The 20630-nt window shown below is 46.8% G+C and overlaps 1 protein-coding gene across 3 annotated transcripts in view; it reads right to left on the reverse strand.

The window, feature by feature from the left end:
* TLN1 (talin 1) overlaps window positions 1-20630 on the reverse strand; it is a 750278-nt gene that overhangs the window by 73540 nt on the left and 656108 nt on the right. For all 3 annotated transcript variants that reach the window (XM_078674421.1, XM_078674420.1, XM_078674419.1), the window contains 4 exons: window positions 19945-20070; window positions 14711-14827; window positions 7702-7887; window positions 6320-6427 (listed from right to left, as the gene is read on the reverse strand). In XM_078674421.1, the coding sequence (XP_078530547.1) occupies window positions 6320-6427; window positions 7702-7887; window positions 14711-14827; window positions 19945-20070 (537 nt within the window). The remainder of the gene's footprint in view (window positions 1-6319; window positions 6428-7701; window positions 7888-14710; window positions 14828-19944; window positions 20071-20630) is intronic.

The following is a 20630-nucleotide window of genomic DNA, read 5'->3' on the forward strand; positions in this document are numbered from 1 at the left end:
GTAGACAAACAACGACCACAGACAGGTCATGACACAATGCTTACGGACTGAGAAACACAAAGTATGCCAAGGGGGTTCTATTGCAGACTTGGTCAGTACTATCCAAAGTGTAGCAATGGGCTTATCAGTGGGAGATCTTCCATCAATCTCTGCACCAAACACTAAAAACCAACCAGGGAGAGCCAATCATTACCACAGACAGAACCGTACATGAAAGAAGTCGATACATTCACAAACGCCACTGCAGCAGCAACCGCAATCAAACTTAATAGCAACTCCATACATGCGCACACACGCTTCCAGATACAGGCACAAACACACACGCAAGTTGATCTTATCAACTCCTCCAGACACAATCAACACGTAGACACACTAGTGCCTTCAAAGTAGGTCTATAGATGTTTTAATTGAACATGTGCACAACAACAAAGATCTGGACATGCAAACAAAAAAACACCCACACAGAAGCACACACACAATGTGACTGCAGACAAGCACAAACTAGCTCAACAAGGAACCCACAAAGAAACATATTACATACCTGTAACAACAGTTTTGCAGCTTGAAAATCCTCTAGATTCCCATTCAACCATGGAGTGGCTGGGTCCAGAAACTTTGCAAAGGTAAAAGTTTTCTTTCTGAGCGGCGACCAGAGGGGGAATCAAAGGCTCGCGCCTGTGAGGGTGAGCACCAGCCCACATTGCCCCATCATGGAGTTACATCTTTACATTTTATCGTTTGGATTAACTCCCCTTTCTCAATGGTGAGCCGGGACGGTCACGTTTGAATCACAAGGAGTTTCAAGCATTAAAACTATTCTCCCAGGCAAGTAAGCTATTTCTTTCACAATGAGAACCTAGATCCACAAGCTTTACATTATTGTTAAACTGGCATCACCCTGGAGCGGAGGAGGTCGGCGGGCAAGGAGCTGTTTAAGTACATTGTGTCCCACTTGAGCCTGTCTTCTTGACAGTCTATACAATAGTGGTCAGCAAAGGGGTTCACTGAAGTCCATATGGCTGCTCCACAAATGCCTTCTATATCCCCTGAGAGAGCCCTTGAAGCTGCCCCTTTCTTTCTTGTGGAAATGTCCCTTTGTTTCCCTTCTAAATATCTGTTCACCGACGAACAGCAGACATGGCGAGAATGAAGTATCCCTCTTGCTAGGGTTCCCTTCGATACAGAGTTTCCTTCTTTTATTTTTTTAAAACATTTTTTATTGATTTTTAAATATGCCATTTACAAAGGAAAACAAATCTTTGCAGTACAGCGCCTACAACCCTACCCATTTCAGACCGTCATAGTCATAAGCCAAAAATAGGAAAGTCCATTTTGCCACTTAGGCATGTTCACCGTTTCAGGCCCCTAATAGCATCGAAAATAATATTCTTAGAAACATAGTGCAAAAGTTATATTACATCATTTTTCATCATTTATCAAATTAGACAGAGTGACCAAATGGAGCAGTGTAAAAGATACAGCTAGAAAGTAAGCCAAGCAAAGCCAGCCTTCCGAGGTTAGTCTATAAAGTTAGCAAAAAGGTTCACACAGTCCCCTTCATCTGGCCTTATTGCAGCAGTCACATCATGTGAATGTGTTAAGGTTTGGTATGGTGAGGCCAGCTAGACAGGGGTTCTCAAATAACTAACCCTTCTTTCTGGCCCGGTCCCCTTCTTACCGTAAATAGCCTTTGTAAGATTGCATATTGACAATAGCCGGGCCAGCCACTGTGAAAATGAAGGGGTTTTGGGTCTATCCAGGCAGATGTTATACATAGCATGTACATTGCCATAGCAACAAAAACTGAGAGCCCCTCCACTCTTCCTTTCAACAGTATCTTGTACACCCAGCAGAATAGTCGTAGGGGTCAGCAGAATATCCTGTGATAAGACTAGCCCAAGTCTTGTACCTTGGTTAGCAGTAGCCCAAGTTCTACACAAGTGTCAAACAAGTGGACAGAATCTGCGCTGTATTCAGCACAACGAGGACAATACATGCCTTTGCCTGTACCCCAGTTCGCAATTCTACTTGGTGTGAAATATAGAAAAAAACAAGTTTTATAAAATTGTGCTTGTAGGTTGGCTAATAGATCTCTTTGAGCAGATTGAAGAGCTAAGTGAAAGGCATTGTTGGTAATTTCTAGTTTTTGTTGCCATTTATGAGAGATGTTGGCTCGGTCATTAGGCATTAAGTTATTTAGTGTGGCGTAGATGGACCCAATTCGAGGGGCAGTGGGCTCGCATAGTCTCTTGATAAGTCCGCTTTTAGTGAACCCCGTGGGCCCGCCTGCCTTGTGTGATAAAAAAAAAGCCCTAATGGCAAGATATTTAAAGGTCTCGCTCTGGCTCAAGTCAAATCTAGTTTTAAGATCCGCAAATGCCAGGACCCCGTCAGTAGAGTACAAGATCCCTAGTTTATTTATGCCGGAGTTGAACCAAGTTTGAAAGTATGATCCCCCAAATATGCCAGGCAAATTAGCATTATTATTAGTCGGGGTATAGTGGATCAATCTACCTAATGCTAGGAGTTTGCGTACGGCGGTAAAGACCTAGAAGGTTCCTTACTTGTATCGATGTAGCACTGAGGATCTCACCCTTCGGGAATCCCTAGTAGGCAGAAGTTATTTTGGCGCTGTCTATACTCCTGATCTTCCATTTTCCACATAACATCTGTCATGCATGCACTTTGGGAAGAGCATACATCTTTCAGAGTGGTGACTATGGTTTCCAAGCTTTCGGCTCGGCCTTCGATTAAGGTGACCTGTTCCCCGATATCTTAACAGATTTTATTCCGTTTTCACAGACCCCCTTGTAGTTTTTTGGCAGCACCCTTGGCTTGTCGACTGTCTGTGCGTGCTTCCTCCTGAAACTGCTTGAGCGATAGTAATATAGACGTTAGAGAGGGTTCTTCTGATGGATGCGATATAGCTCGCATATTTTCTAGGCCTGGGGTCTTGCCAGATTCTTCACCATAAGGGAAGGTGAGTTGTGAGCCGGAATAATCCCTTTTTAGCTGGCTGTTTTTCTCTGGGAGTTTCCAGTTTCGCTGACTAAACATAGTCTTCTGACGTTGCACCGAGCCAGTTTCTTTACAAGGGTTACTGCAATTGTTGTTGGATTGGTCCACATCACTTGAGGTGGATGAGCTTTCTTGTGCCGCAAAATTTGAGCCATCCGACACCGAAAAGAAGTGTTCATCCGCCAGTTCAGGGGACAGAGCACCCTGAGGCACCTTGATTGATGGTTGTAAAGCCACACATTTTCTGCTCCATAGCAATGGCAGTAGACTCAGCCTGGGCATGAGGGTCCTTCATCTTAGGGTTCTCGTCAGCAATAGCCAGAGGAGGAGCTACGGCTTCAAGACTTTCTGTGAAGCTAATGGTACCCGCCGGGAACTGCCAAGACGGAGCCGCCAGCATGAAAGGCACGAAGGGTGCCTGGGCATATTGCTGGGAAACGCCCAGATTAAACGCAAGTGGACCCACGGGGCCCGAAGTCGCGCCGGTAGGGTAATGCGAGGAATCCGCTCCTGGACCCGTAAAGGGTGGATACGGATTTGGAGCCCCTGGATCTGGATCCAACTGAGGTCGAGCAGCAGGCTGCGGTGCCAGGGACATTGGATCCAGCAAAGGCAACGCCACAGGAATCGGAGAAGACTCGCTCTGAACCGTTGAATCCCTGGGTGCCGGAGAACCTCTGAGCATCAAAGTGAGCCGGAGATGCCTGCGGAGAAGAAGAGGGCGACAGCGAGATGAAATCTTTAGAGTGACGCTGTTGAACAGGAGAAGGCAACCTCGAAGCCTAGCCCTTCGATGACCGGCGACGATGAGACCCATGTCTGCTCTTCTTCCTGCACTTCTTACAATTTGAGGTATGCGAAGTCCACGGTCTGCAGTTGGACCTCTCTTTTGCGTGTGCAATGAAGAGCTTTGCTTCATGCTCCTTAGCGCTTTCGGATCCATCTTCCAACAAGACGAACACACTTTGACGTCATGATCCGACGACAAACACCTGAGACAATCATCGTGGGGAACCGTGCTGGACATATGTCCCACACACACTCTACAAGGCATACATCCTGATCTCTTTGTTGTAGCCATAGCACTGCTATACCAAGGGAAACAGCAGAAAATTGAGAATCCCAGAAGAGAACATTGCACATTGATGGCATGGAAAAAAGGGAACTGACGTCAGTGCGCCGACGAGGTCTTCTTATGGCTCCAGTGAACTCATACAGAGTCGCGAGCAGAGCCGTGCCATTATGATGTCATCGTTGTGGGAAAGCTAGAGATACATTTATGTGGAATGCTGGTGCAAGGGGTAATTCAACAGGTGAGGAATCCACATGCAGATGTATCCATGGAAACACATACAGAGTCACACACACACACACCACTCATATTTTCAACAACTTGCACTCCAATCTGCAACACAGCATAAAAATTCCACTCCTAACATCCAAACACCATTGATAACAGTGATGCAGCGTGACGCATAATGCAAGTTGAAAGGTATGTCCTTTAAAACAAATCTTTGTGTATTTATGACAGAGGAGAGTTTAACTATCAACCATTGTGTCAATCCTCAAAATAAGAAATTTTTCTGCAATACTGGAAAGGACATTGAGCTCCTTTGCAAGTCACAGTCGATCAGTCCGTTGACTCTAGGCTATGACCATAACTGGCGACTGACTCTCGTTCCCCTTTTGTTATTATCAACGACTGAAATGTGCTCACTGTAAAGAGTAAATGCAAAACAAGTATCCCTTCCAGGATACAGCTTCTCAAGCCACACCAGACTATCTGCAATTAAATACTCCAAACAACGGCTGTGAGGTGTCAGGAACCCACCAGCAATGTAAGGGCATTATAACAGCAGAATGTGAGCGATACAAACAACTGTACAATAACACAATCACACAGCATCTGTACTGGACACGTCAACTCACTTCCTCACAAAGATATAGACACTAGGCACCAGAAAATAGATCTGTGCAGTAAAATGCAGAGCACCGCGTATTCTCATGGACATCACAACACGTATATGCATAACTACCTCCAAGGAAATCTGGAAATCAGGGTCGGTTTCTGCACAATCGCAGAGACATGGAAATCAGGGTTATACCGGCGCAATCACACAGACATGGAAATCAGGGTCTATACCTGCACATTCACACAGACATGGAAATCAGGGTCCGTGTCTGCACAATCGCACAGACATGGAATTAAGAGCCCATATCTGCACAAACACACAGACATGCATAGTATGCATTATAGTCAAATGGGCACCCTACTGTGCAACCAAAAGCTCTCTTACCTGCATACTCATGCATGGACGCAAATGCGCAAACACTGCAAGTCTACAGTCTACTACATGAGCTGTGAGAAGGTAATGTCCCCTACACACCCAAAACAGGTGGACTGTGAAATATACACACTGTGCACACAAGCCTCATGCTGCTGAGAAAATAAGCCCCGTGCAACCACTCAACTCAGAGCTACTCACCGGCTTACAGGACGGGAAGAAAAGAAAGAAAGTATAAAATAAGGGTGCAGAAAAGAACAGTGAGAAGAGAAATGAGTAACTTTTTGTTGGACAAAAGACAGACACTTCACAAAACACACAGGCTGCACCCGGCTGTGAGCAGAGGGATGCAGGACACGACACTGTGAACCACGGACCAAACATTGACCTGGGACTAGAGAATACATACTACCCTGTACTGACAAACAGAGGTACAGTACACACTGTTGGGGGGAAGATAGCTTTTGGATAAGGTCTACAAGGTAGGCTGGTGCCCTATGGGGCATTTGCAAAGCACTATGAAATACAAAACAGCTACACACTATATAGCGGTAGATATAGCGAGTTTTAAGAGTCCCGGGGTCCAGACGCCACCAATTCTTAGGTAGGCTACAAGCTCAGTGAGTGAGTCAGACTTTGTCCTTTAGTGATTCTACTCAAACCTTTGGGGTACAATAATATAGGGGATAGAACCTGCCTGTCTAGAAAGTTTCAGGACATGTCCTACACTGACTGTTGATTCGGTTCAATGGCACATCAGTCCGTATTTTTCTTAAGTTACAGCACAGAGCTCTATGGTGCCAATATTGGACATTGTACAGTGAGGTTTGGGGTTCAGAAGTGAAGGAGAGCTCTTCTAAGTGACTATTTAGTGGGCTCCAGTTCACTGGTCTGAAAGGTGTCATGAGGGCCTTCAGGAAGGCGGCAGCACGCTCTGCCTTGCACTGGGCGGGGCATGAACGGTTTTGAATGTACATCTCTGCACTATCCACAGACACCACACCGGAGGTACTCACCACCAGCACATGTTCGAGGAGGTCCAGGTAGCCGCTGGCACACTCTTTGCCATAACGCAGGGCTCGGAGGTGAACGTCCGAGCTCACCTCTGGGTGGAACGCAGCTTCCTGAAACACAAAGCCTGGAGTCAGAAAATCCCAACACTTGTTTTCTTACCTCATATCGTACCCTCCTGTCACAGGGACATCCCTACGGGACATGACCACATCTCATTCTAAACTAGCCCCTACAGTCAGAGACACAAACCACACACCATCACCCACTTCTGGCCCCATACTCAGCCCCTAGCGTTCTGTTCCAACAACCAGCACACACCAAAACCCATCACCTCTTCCTGGCATTCAACCAACCCTCGTCAACTACCTCCTATGAGCATGTTCCTCATCGCTCAAGGAGCAGGTAAGACTGACGTGAGCCATCACAGTACGTAAGTCACTCCTGCACTGAAATCTCATTCTGCCAGAGATGAATCTTCTTGTGGGATTTGGGTTTACACAAGAGGTAGAGAACCATCTCACATTCACGATGTAGAACGGTCACCCATCTTCTCTTTGCAACATAAATTCTGCTCCAGGGTTCTAAACCCAGGGGATCTTCAGAGCTTCAATTCATGTTGCAGCTCCCAAAGAAACTCTGTAGCTCCATTCCCTCATCGCGCTTGTTCTGCCCTTCATCCTTCACTAAGCATGAGTTGGTGTGTGCAACCACCACAGCAGGTAACGTCCTCACACACATACGCAGGAGGCAACCAGTCATGTCAAAGCACAAAGGCACCGGCTACTAAGCCACAGACACAATTTACGCAGAGGAAACATCCTTTGACTGATGTACTTTGGTGCCTTGACTAGCAATTGAGCAGTCCGGTACTTAAGTTTGCACTAGTACAAGTGGTTGATTCTCAGAACAACCAGAGAAAACTACTGACAAGACCATCCGGAGAGCGACGAGGTGTTCAGGTGCGGCTGGCATTGTAGGCGAATGAAGCAGTCCGCAGCCCCCAGTGACTCAACATTCCCCCCACCCCCCTTAGCATGCGCACCCACCGGTGTTAATCTGGGATTTAGTAGAATCAACTAAGGCCTACTCCAAAAGAGTATGGCAAATTAAGACAACAAACCTAGAGCTAGAAAAGTATCATTCTTGCACTGACAAAAGTCATCAAACCTGAATGGTGAAAGAGAACGACAGACGGCAGTCCTCGGATGGGATTCCAATAACGCCCCCACGTCTATAATGTAAAGGCCTAGTTACTGAGTAGACGAGTTCCAGATTCCTCAAGCAGTGCCCTTTTCAATGTAATGCCATCTGCATGCCCCACACAGATGCCCGGACCCATGCAGCGCCCCCCCTCCGAGCTGTGCTGGCGATGCACCCAGCACACCTTGCAAGCACGCAGCATGTCCGCGATGGCCCTGCGGCTCAAGTTAGCTGTGGCGATGACATCTTCTTGGCGACACGAGTTTCCAGCAGCTACAGCTTTGGCGGTTGCCATGGTGATCCCCTTGGTCATACGGATGAAATCCTCCGGTGTAGATGTTTGAGGAGGTGGATCTGGGGAGCAGAAAACCTACAGAAGATTTAAAAAATGGGTTAGGTGCTGAGGAGACAGGACAAGCTAAAAAGAAATCAAGGTACGATGAAGCGGCTGTGAGGGCATAGGCAGAAGCGGACACCAGAAGAATCAGAAAAGAGACTGAAACAGACAAATGAAGAGAGGCACGAGAAGGAGAGTGCTCCACAGAGACGGAGGCTTGTATGCACAACTTACATGTGAAATGTCACAGGAAAAAAGAGAAGGGAAGAAGAACTGAGCTGATATGATACGAAAAGGAGACAGATCAAAAGTAGAGGTTAACAGAACACAAGTTACAATCTGATAAAAATGATATAGCATCATCAGTCATAGCTCATTATAGCAACGTTTGAAAAGCAAGCATGTGGCTACTCATATCACAGTATGTCACAGCTCTAAATTACAGATTAGGATATAAAGTAATTGCACTGCAAACAAAGAGCAAGGGAAGTCTACCCCATTGCCGAATGTGTTCAAATAATCACAGTGAAGCTGTGAATAGCAGAATTGTAGGAAAGTGCCCGCTTTTGACGTGGTCACCCCCACTTTTATCCTGGTATCTGATACAATTTAGACCGACGTGCACTGGGTTTCTGCTAACCAGGACCCAGTGAAGTGCTCTTTCCATAAAACAAGGTAACTGTGCAATTGTTACCAGATTAATAAGACCTTTAGCACCTGTTTAAGGCTCTGGTAAATGATACCCCTGGTACCTAGGGCGGCAGCACGTACTGTGCCACCCGTGAGGACCTACCACCAAACCCATGCAGACTGCCATTGAAGGCTGTGTGTCTTGGTGCAAACACGTGTGAACACCCACCATGACACACACTGCGTGCCATGCCCACAGACACAATGCATGCAATATCTGCAAGTCGCCCCTACAGCAGGCCTTACAGCCCTAAGGCATGGCATACCAGTATGAGCAGGTATGCCCTTGTGCCGTCTAGTGCAACTGCTGGACGGTTCAAGTGAACAGGGAAGCCATCTGAAGTATATGTACTGGGCACTGGTCATTACAAGTTCCCCAGCTACATGAACACATCAATCAAACACAAGGTGTTTGGTATTAAACAGCTTGTCTTGATAAATCTACACAGATGCCAGTAGTGGATTTATAAAGATATGCACCCAGAGGGCACCTTGGAGGTGCCCCCTGAAAACCTACCAGCCTCTTAGTGTGCTGGCTGACTGGTATCGTTCTGCCTGCCACTGCAGACAAGTTTCTGACCCCTGGAGGTGGAAGCCCACACTCTGAGGTCAGAAAAAGGCCTGCTCTTAGCAGGAGGTGTTTACACCTCCTCTGGCAGGATGGTTGGACAATCTGCATATCAAGGTCAGGGACTTGGACTTCAACGCCCCTACTGCCTTTGGCTTCCCCCTGACCTGGGAGATGCCACCCCTTCCCTGAGGCCTTTTTTGGAAATTAGCTATGCAAGGAGGCCTGGTGCATCTCAGGCCAGTCACACCCCTAAGGAGGGCTGCCTGATGCCCTCCATGAAAGAAGAGTTCCACATTGATTGATCCTGCAGCTGTGCATCCTCCAGCATCTCCCTCGCAATTGAGAAGCCCCTTCCCTGCAGGCATCGACCACAACATCCAGTTCACCATTCTGCATCTCACCGGGTTCACCGATTCAGCAGCCGCCCAGGAAGAGGTCAGATCCATCTGCCCACCAAGTGAGAAGACGCCAGGGCCAACCAGAGCCTCCCTGCACCAATACCCGAGGTACCAGACCCTTTGCAGCAACCAAAGCTTGTTTGAATTCAATCATGACTCCAACGCCGAAACGACCGAGCAGAGGCCAGCACCAAGAGTGGCCCAGGTGTCATGCTTGTGTCCCCCATGCAGGCCTAACCAAGAACAGTGAGTGCCTTTGATGCACGGGCCCAGCCAACCAAAACCCTCTGCACCCGAGCTCCCCGGCACAGACCCATGACAACCAGCTGTGCTCCCCTGCTTCCAGGACCTTCACGAACAGAGCGCCACCCCCCACTTTGGAAATCCCAAACTTGACCCCCTCTGCAGGCTGTTTCTAGGTGCCCCTCCTCCCCCCACTCTTTGCCTACGGGGTAGCGTGCAAGGCTACCAACCCATCCAGCACCTCTGCACCCAGACACTACAGGGCAGGTGAACTCAAACAGCAGGTGGTACTTTGGACTTTGGTCCCCGAGCACCTCAAGTCCTAAAGGGGACCCCTGGAATTTGTCTGCAAGTACCTGTATGCAATATAAGTTTCCTTCCCCATAGGAAAGCATAACTGCATAAAAACCTATTTTGTGTTCCAATTTTACTTACCTGTAAAATGTGATATCTTGAAAAGTACTTATCCATTCACAAAATTCTTGGAGTCCAATATATATAAATATACTTGTTATTTTTCCAAATTGGGCTCGAGTTTCTTCTTGAGTGTGTGTCTCATTTATTGACTGTGTGTATACAATAAATGCTTAGCACTACCCTCTGATAATCATAAGCTGCTCGCCCAGTACCACAAAGGAGAACATTTGGGATTATCAATTTAAGCCCAGTTCGCAACGAATAGTTTTCTTACCTGTCGGTGTAGTTTAGCATCTTGAAGATCTTTCTGGATTCACTATGCTGTGCATTATTCCGCGGTCTTGTGGTTGGGTCCGGATTCGTAGTCTTTTCTTTTTTGTAGCCCAGGTGGGCGTCGGCGTCACACCTCCTTGGGTGCATTTCCGGTGACGTCGGCATGCTTCCTGCGGAAGCTCCCACTCTTGGGCGCCATCTTCGGGTTCTTTTTTTCCGTGTTTCTTTCTTTTCCGAAGTAATGGCAATGTTCTATTTTGGTGGTATTTTACCACTTTGTACTTATAAGTCCTTTTAAAATCCTTTTTTTTTTTTTTTATCCACCTCTTCTCTCTCCAGCCTCATCTTTCTGGCGGAGGTGGGTGGGTTCGCTAGTGAATCCAGAAAGATCTTCAAGCTGCAAAACTACACCGACAGGTAAGAAAACTATTCGTTTTGCAGCGTGAATCTTTCTGGATTCACTATGCTGTGCATAGATTTTGTAGCGGTTTCTCATCTCTGTGGCGGCTGGGTGGAAGATGAGCGTTGGTTATTGAATATGTGCTGGAGCACCTTTTGTCCGACTTGTGCTTCCTTGTTCATCTGTATATCCACACAGTAGTGCTTCGTGAACGTGTGCACCGAAGCCCATGTTGCCGCGAGGCATATGTCTTGTATAGGTGTGTTAGCCAGGAAGGCTATTGTAGCGCCCTTTTTCCTAGTGGAGTGGGCACGTGTCCCCTCTGCCAGCTCTTGTCCAGCACGCACGTGGCAGAGTTGAATTGTCTGTGCGATCCATCGTGCAATAGTCTTTTTGGTTACTGCCTTTCCCATGAAACTGTTGGTGAATGACACAAAGAACTGTTTAGTTTTCCTGTGTCCCTTCGTCCTCTCAATGTAGTGCATGACTGCCCTTCTGGCGTCCAGGGTGTGCAGAGCTCGCTCTGCGCTAGTTGTTGGTTTTTGGGAAAAAACTCGGTATCTGTATAGACTGGTTCATGTGAAATTTGGATACCACCTTCGGCATGAAGTGTGGGTCAGTCCTCATCACAACCCTGTCATGGTGTATTTGTATGTAGGGTTCTTGTAGCGTCAGCGCCTGAAGCTCGCTTACTCTGCGTAAGGACGTTATTGCAACCAGGAAAGCTGTTTTCATAGTTAGCATCTTTAGGGAGGCCCTGTGAAGTGGTTCAAAGGGCTCTTTCATGAGTTCCGTTAGGACTATGTTCAAGTTCCATGCAGGTGGCGGCACCCGCTTGGGTGGTGCGATCCTTTTCGCTCCTTCTAGGAATCTCTTCACCACCTGTGATGTGAAGAAACTCCTGCACGTTTCTCCCCTTGTGTAGGCGACTATCGCTGCCAAGTGAACTCTTAACGAGGATGAGCTAAGGTTCTTCTCCAGCAAGTGTGTTAGGTACTTTAGCACTGTGGAGTCCTTCTTTATTTTATTGTGAAGACTTTCTTTTCTGCACCACATTGTGAATCTTTTCCATTTCGCAACGTAGCACTTCCGAGTGCTGGGCCTCCGTGCCTCCCGAAGGACCCTCAGGGTGCTTTCTGGCAGTCTCAAATGTGCGAACTCTATGTCCTCAGGAGCCACGCTACTAGGCTCAGGCTCTCTGGCTCTAGGTGTAGCACCTCTCCGTTCTGCATGGAGAGTAGGTCTTTCCTCTTGCTGAATCTGTGGGGTGCACACTGTGTCATCTCCATGATCTGCGAGTACCATGTCTGTCTGGCCCACTGTGGCGCGACCAGTATCAGGGTCATGTTGCTCGCTCTGCACTTGCTCAGCACTCTGTGCATCAGTGGTATCGGGGGAAAGGCGTAAACAAATGTCCTTGACCAATCTATCCATAGGGCATTCCCCAGGGACCCCTCCTCGGGCTGTCTGGATGCGAAGTTTTGGCATTTTGCATTCCGGCGTGTGGCAAACAGGTCCACTGATGGTGTTCCCCATCTGTCGAACAGCCACCTGGTCTCTTGAGCATTGAGCTCCCACTCGTGGGATGCCGATGTCTGTCTGCTGAGCCAATCTGCCTGTATGTTGTCCTTCCCTGGTAGGTGTATGGCTAGCAGGTCTATCTTGAGAGGGATGGCCCATCTCCAGATCTCCTGCGCCAGCGTTGAAAGCGGGGCTGACTGTGTGCCACCCTGCTTGTTGATGTAGAACATCGCGGTGGTGTTGTCTGTTTGTAGCAACACCTTGTGCTTGTACAGTCTTGTTTGGAAAGCTTTCAGTGCAAGGAAGATTGTCTTCAATTCTAGGTAATTGATGTGCTTTGTCACATCTGCTGGCGTCCACAGTCCTCACCTTGAGCTCCTCCAAGTGAGCGCCCCATCCCTTCAGGGATGCGTCTGTGGTGATGGTCACTGTTGGCGTTGGGGGCGTTAGAGGCTTTCCCCTTGTTATGTTCTCCATGGTCCACCATGTCATCTCTTTCTGCACTGCGTGCGTTACAACCACTAGATCCTCCCAACTGCCTGTAGCTTGTGACCATTGCTCCTGTAGCCATTCTTGAATGGGTCTCATGTGGAGATGTACATTCGGTACCAGGTGGATGCATGATGCCATCATCCCCATGATCTTGCTCGCAGTCCTCACTGTCCGAGCTTGTCCCTTCCGGTAGAGGCGAGTTTCCTTCACCAGCTCCTGGTTCGTCGAAGATCTCGATGAATTCTCCTTCTCCTTTGCTGACTCCTCGTCGATGAAGTCTCCTGGAGTCTTCAGATGACTTTTCTTTGTAATTTCTGTATTTTTCTTTCTTCTTTCTCCAAAAATGTCTGGAGCCCAAACGGGAACGATCCAGACCCGACCGCGGAAAAAAAGAATCTGAAGATGGCGCCCAAGAGTGGGAGCTTCCGCAGGAAGCATGCCGACGTCACCGGAAATGCACCCAAGGAGGTGCGACGCAGACGCCCACCTGGGCTACAAAAAAGAAAAGACTACGAATCCGGACCCAACCACAAGACCGCGGAATAATGCACAGCATAGTGAATCCAGAAAGATTCACGCTGCAAAAATATGGGTTGTCTGGACTTTCTATACAGTGTACCTCGTTTTGCACACTACAGAAAGAGTCAGCTTCCTACACTAAGGATAAAAGGAAAGAGCTTGCTTTGTCAAAAATCTTATCCAATGGAAAATGGATTGGAAAGGTCTTTTGAAAAGCAGGTCTTGTTAACCGGAGGCCTGGAGCACAACGGTGGACTTCAAATGAATACAGTACTCCGTCAAGAAGTCAACCTCCTTTAATGCCATATTTAAAGACTTTGAGGGTGCTGAGATTCCGCGCTTTCCTCTTCAATGTCCAAGCCTCTTTTTGTTATTCCTCGTCCCTGCTGTGATTTTGATCACCTTTCAAAGTCTAGACTGGTTCCAAGGGTTAACCACCAGTGGTGTCTTGAATTTGACCCACAGGTTTACGCGTGCTTGGGCTTCCCCATGAGCACTGGAGTTTTTGGCACCAGGATACTTTTCAAGAACCTCAAGTCTGAAGTCCACTGTACCTCCGTTCGCTATCTCTCAATATCCTTTTTGGTGTCCTTTCTGGTTGGACAATTACCTCCTCAGTGTTAAACAACCCCATGTCCTTCACGGATGAGTGCTTATGCTGAGACTGCGCGCCGTTGAGTAGTGTGCCCACCTCTGTCCTTTGGCTGAAACTCTGCAAGCGTTCCACAGCCTTCCATGCTGTTGTCCCTTGGCAGGCAACGGTTGAATATCTCGCTGCAGTCTTTTTGCGAAATCTTATGGCGGCATTAGGGTCAAATCTAAAAGACCCAGACCCACATGGATGGCTCCTCGAGCAACCCTCCCCCCCCAACATTCTGGTCCTCTGAATACCTGTATTTTTTTACTCAACCCTTCCAAGTTTTTCTTCAATGATTAATTGTAATATTCCCGATTTTCTGATTAAATGACGGACAAGCTCCTGGTTGTGCTTCCAATGGAAGAGAAAATAATCTAAAGATGGGGACCACAAGCAGGAGCTTTCGGGGTGTTTGTGTGAATCAATGGAGGATGGACACAGCACGTGAAGACAGAGCGCACACTCACAAAAATCAATGTATAAGGGGAGAGAGAATGGTCCACAAACAAAACCTAAAAGGCTGATCGCAAACAATATCTCAACATTTTCAGGAAATAACAATTACAAAGAATTCTGCCCCCATATTTTAGCCAACACAAAGGAGAAATGGCAACATTTTGTTGAGGCGCATGGACGATGGATGGAAGGTGCAAATAAAGGGGGAGGATTCAATGCTGCGGAAGGGTTATACTTACAGCGAGTTCCTGACGGATGTGCTCAATGGTTGATTCCAGTGCCCGGGTGCCCTTTGTCGCTTCATCCTCAACAGCCTTCACGGTCTTCAACAGTGATGTCACATTCGTCACCATCACCTGCAAAGGAGAGCACAGGAAACCTGAGCAAACTACTTCCTCCTTTAATTGTACATTTGATAACGCTGGAAATGGTGGAAAAACTACAAAACCTTTGGTGCCGCACCATCCTACATGTTCTAGTGGAGAAGTGTGGCTCAATGGTTAGAGCGGCAGACCCTGATGCAGAGGTCCAGGGACCAGGGTTCAATTCCCGCCTCAGCGGGTCTTGGACTCAATTTCCCTGGACCTAGTATTTCTCGCCTCGGTGCCTAGTCTAATCATGGGTCCCACTCTGTGAATCTGGGTAATAGCTTGCTTAATCTCCTCAACTACCCCAGCAGCGCTTGGATACCTGGCTTCACCTTGGGGGTGCCCAGGAGTGGACATTTCACAGGAAAGCCCAGGATGGGTTCCACAGCGGGATGAATACAGCGCTACGAGGCCTCCGGGTAGAAGTGCGCTATATAAATACAATACATTTACATTTACATACATCTAGTAACTCACATAGTAGGAAGTGGTGTAATGTATGAATGAGGTAGTGGGCATGTTTTGAGGGGGACGCATTAGATCCTCCACACACCCGTCACCATCTGAAATACCTCACAGCACCAACCCATGACGCACAAAGACTTGCTATGAAAACCGGACATATGCTTGCCACAAGCACGAATCTCTCTTCTGGAGTGAACCCACAAAGTGGAAGGCAGGATTTGTCACCCCAAATGAAAAAGGATAAATCAGACAGCACAGCACAAGAAACTCACTGGCTCATCACTGCACCGACTGCCATTAATAAACATGCAGAGTGTTGCAGCTAAACTGCTAGTTAGAACATGACTATCACCTGGATCCTTGGCTGTTTGGAGTTCGCCCTTGCCACAGGACGGAGATGGCTTTGGCTCTCACACTTGATGAACTAAGGCTCACTTGGTTTCAGGAAAACACTGCTGCCTGATACTCCTCAGTCTTTTGCCGCCTTAGATATGATTGAGCAATTAATACTACTAAATCGACTATCGGAGATTGGAAACAGTGGCTACTTGTTTCTCCCCTTTTCTTAGAGATTGCACCCAATATGTGGCCCTTCCGACACAGCCCCCAACCATCAAACTCATTATCAGTGGGATATTCCAAGGAGCTTCATTCTTCTCCATATCATTCAAGGTTATATCCCTTCTCTCATCATCCTGATCAGGAAATCTGTCTGTACGACTCTCTCCTATGCAGAAGATACTCAGTGGATCATTCCCCAGACCGCTGCACCCACATCTCTGCAACCAGACTATTGTGGTTATTTTCACTAACGGCTGGGATCTTGTGTTTGAGACATTGTTAAAAAAAAAAAAAAGATTCTAACCCCTCTAACCTTAGCTAATGTGACCTTTTCTCAAGTAATACAGGTAGTTAACCAAGGCCCTAGCAAGACATTTATTAATTTTGCAAAAAAAAATGCTAATTTGAATAATTAGAATTTTAAAGACCATTTGAGAGATCTGTGGTGTGATCAGGTGATAACCAAGACGTCCAACAAATGCAAAGTTGTATATCCCACCGCTGACCCACCAATGTAGGAAGCTGGTTCTATATATACTACACCCAAGTGAGATACAGTGTGCACAGAGTCCAGTGGAACCTCTAAGGTAGGCAGAGGTAAAGTTAGATAGCACCTTACTCTCTATTTGTGGTAGAGTGGGACAGCAGTAAGGCAGTATCAGAGGACAGTGTTAAGCATCTGGTGTACACACTCAGTCAGCAAATGAATTCACACACTCAAAGACTTAACTTGAGACCAATTGGTTTTGTATAAAAATATTCTTTTAGGTATTTTATTTCCTAGAACCAAGCAAGCCTGGCACAGGTAAGTGATAAGCACTTTGCAGTAAATATACAGATTGTAACAGTTTGGATTGCAATTGTAAATGCACTTTGTTTTGACTTACAGTATTGTTTCTGACAAATGCAATGTTTTGTAAATACAGTACATATTGTATAGGATTTTCAGTAAGATTACAGGTAAGTTACTTTTGAGATTACTTTTCTTACACAGTATACCTGGATACTACTCAGTGACATTACCTTTAAACAGGTATGTCAAATCGTTTTTGTTAAATAGAGCAATTTTAAAGAATTTCTTTAGGTTTTCAAACTCCATACTTAGAAACTTTTCCCAAGAAAAACAGTCAATGTTATCCTATGGAGGAACATAGTGCTTTCGGTTTTGAGATAAGTATTCGGTAGTGGGAGCTGAGGTTCTGGAGGTAGACTCAGGGGTCCCCCAGGGTCAAGGATGCACTCTTGTTACACCCTCAGCAGCACTAGGGCGGCCAGGTGCAGAGTGCTGAAGCTCAATGTTATCCAATGGGAGATAGGGGCCTCCGGTTGGTGGCTGCTGACGAGCAGGCCACTTGGTGTGGGAGCAAAGCTCCTGGGCTTTAGCTCAAGGCAAATAGGGGTTTAGGACAGCACAAAAGATGCCCCCTCAGACGCACTAGGGCGACCGGGTGCAGGGTGCTGTTCCAAAATCGGGCGCCCTGTTGTTTGCAATGGGGAACCTCAGGTTTGCAAAGGAACTGCAGGCTTAGGGACGAAGGTCTTCTGGGTGCGATCACCACTTCGAGAGGGAAGTTGGGGGTTGGTAGGCACATGTGGTTTGCCCACCGAAGGCAGTAGGGCATTGGGTGCAGGGTTGCCTTTTAGGGTCAGACCTTCTTACAGCTCCTGGTTGGGGGGACCTTCTGGATTTAGGCTGCAGGTGTCGGCTGAAGGTTTGAGGCAGGTCAGGGGTCGCCGGATCTAAGGTTCGGATTGCCAAGAGAACTCCTCGTGGGGTTTGCTCACTCGAGCGTGGGCCGTGGACGGCTGGTACAGAGTGGTGCAGATTTGCGGTATCCGGCCGGAACCAGAGGTTGTAGATAAACAAATTCGGTGTTCACGGGAGAGACAGTCTTTGTGGTTAAAGACAGGCAGGTCCTCCGGGGTTTTCCAGGTTGATGGCTGCAGGAAACACTGGGATTTCGCAGGAGCAGGTTCGAGGTGGAGACAGGCCGGTAGGGCAATTGGGTTTGGGTTAGTTTTGGGGAAAGAACACAGGCCCTGGGAACGTGATTCGCAGGGACCTGGGGCACATCAAGTCAAAAGTGCATCAGTAGTGGGGCAAAAAGTGGGAGGGGGTGTTACTGCAACAGAAACCCTGCTTCTCACACCAGGACAATCAGTTCTTTAGTCACTAATGGCTTTCCTCTAAATACTTTCATCTGACTAACTATATTCACATCAATAAACTTTCTCTAGTCTACAACACTTTTATATCATAGTTATAAGAGCTGAAAAAAAATAGGGAGCGGATGGACATATCCTATGACAATTAACTTCTTTTATTAGAACCACTCATGAGATCTAGTAGCCGGTAAATTAGGCTCGTTGGTCAAATCAGGTTCTATTGACTCAAGGCTCTCCATCGTGATCGATTTATGTATCTTATTCCACAATCAAATACTTTTACATTGTGCTACTGCTTTCAAGTCAAGGACTGACACCTGGATTTAAAAACTAAACTGGACTGCTGCATGGTCTGACCAGACCAATGGTAAGACAGCATTGCAATATAGGTTAAGATCATTTGAAAATATTCCATCTAAGATATGACCAGCTTTATGAGCGGCACCTTTTAGTTTTTGTTCCAGCTTAAAACAACGTAGAGTTCCAAGTAACAAAGTGGCATCCTGGTTCTGCGGGTCTTCTAACTGAAGATTAAAGTCCCCTGGAATAGTGTAATTTGAAGATTGGACCATGATGCCACTAGGATTACACATATCAACTAAAAAATCCGCCTTAGGTTAAAGGGGCCTAAAGATCAAAAGCCCACGAGCGCAGTAACTATCTTTCATCTTACACCTAAAAAAGAGCTTCACAGTTTGCGACAGTAAGAGGATCGCATATTAACCTCAGAGAGCCGCGGGGTACTATTGCGAGGCCCCTCCTTGCCTAGCGTGTATGCTAATGGCATGACCTTCAGGCAGCACTAATGCTAACTTAGGATTAGCGCTCACTTGTAGCCAGGGTTCAGTTAAAAATGCTAACTGTAGACTGTGTGACTCGAGGAACTCATAACATTCTTATTTATGTTTAGAAGGGACCGGGCATTCATTAAAAAACATGTCAAAGCATTACTTTTAAACCCGCCTTGTTCGTTCATCTTGGTCTGCGTGATTATTTTCAGAATCTATCAAACCAGGGCCGAAATTACAAATCCAGGCAACAAACATGACCTAAAAGTTCTTTAAGAGCTAGCAAACTGCAGTCTGGCCGCTACCTGGGAGAATCACGTCCAGCAGCTCTTCCTTTGAGTAGGTATGTAACACCAAAGGGCCAGGAGTCCTGGTGCTTGGCGCACTCCGGCCACTGATGGGCACAGACGGGCTTGCATTCGGTGCACCATCAGCGCGCCCGCTATCATGTGTCCTCAATAGGTTTTTTAGAAGAACCAACTAGATTGCTAGACTGCAAGCTGAGCAAAAATGGCGTCCACTCGCTCTGACAGACGAGTAGGGACGAGACATGAAAATAAAAGTTACTTTATCTTTCACTTGCTACAGGATGGGCACTGAACATGAAGCAAAGGCACACATTTCTCATTTACACAAGAACCAAATACATGAAATCAGGATAAAAAGTGGTGAAAGGTGCTGAAGGGGATTCGGGCATCCTAACCCCAAATATTGGAAACATCAATCAGCCAGTGAACTAAAGGGCAGCAGGCCCATGCAGCAGCTGTGCGGGTTTGTTTTCAGCTTTAGGAGTCTGAGCTGCCTATTAAGTTACTTTACCTTAATTTGTTTACTTTTTAATACAGAGTTAAAAAGCCTCACATGCTGCAGGCACTTATGAGAATGTTTTTAATATAAATTAGACTAAAGAAAGAGTTCAAGAGAAAATATGCCTAGACCGGTATATAAACAGCCTCACATCACTCCCCACAACAGCTTTCTTAAAATGTTCTGGAAGTATTGGTGGAAGTACGCAGCGTTCATGAATGTCAAGGAAGGACCCATCATGGAGGAGCAATGGATAGAAATGACAGGTACACTGAGATTCTGCATGCATTATCAGCTCACAACACCGGCTCTTCTTACCTTGGCAGAGTTCTTTAGCTGGTAGACCGCAGGGTCATCTCCAGATTTGCCCGCTGCCGCCTTCGTCGCACTGATGAGGTCTCCCAGAGCCTTTGCCACATCTTTCACTGCATTGATCAGGACCACCTAGAATGCAAGATGTTTGAGGCCGAGATCAAACTCTGCGCATGTAAATGTTTAATGAAAGAGTCATAGACCTGACCGGAGAAAGTCATCTGGGGTCGCTACATGTTACTGCTAGAACAAAGGTGCCTTTAGCGTTTGAAAAAACAAAGCATGGAAGAAAGGTAAACATTTTCAACAAATTTAACAGGAAAATGCTACCTACCAGTATGCATCTGTTCTTGGCATGTAGGGCTGCTGACATTCATACCTTAGTATAGATCTAGGTGGCGATCTATGCTACTCCGGACCCAACACTAGGCGACGATCTATGCTAAGATATGAATTCAGCAACCCACATGCCTCGAACATATGTTTTTGAATAATGTTATATACGATGTAGAGGTAGACAACATATTGCTTGATGTGCAGTGTACAAATCTACCATTACAACCTCTTCATGCTAGTCTAGACAGCAGGACAAGCCCTACATACATGTGCTCGAAGGCCTCAGCTTCATCCATGCCAAACGTGCTGGAGCTGCAGGTCTCTCTTGATGGAATGCCATGTGCGGTGCAGCTGTG

Source organism: Lissotriton helveticus, chromosome 2_1 (genome assembly GCF_964261635.1).
Source record: "Lissotriton helveticus chromosome 2_1, aLisHel1.1, whole genome shotgun sequence".
NCBI classification, from domain to species: Eukaryota; Metazoa; Chordata; class Amphibia; order Caudata; family Salamandridae; genus Lissotriton; species Lissotriton helveticus.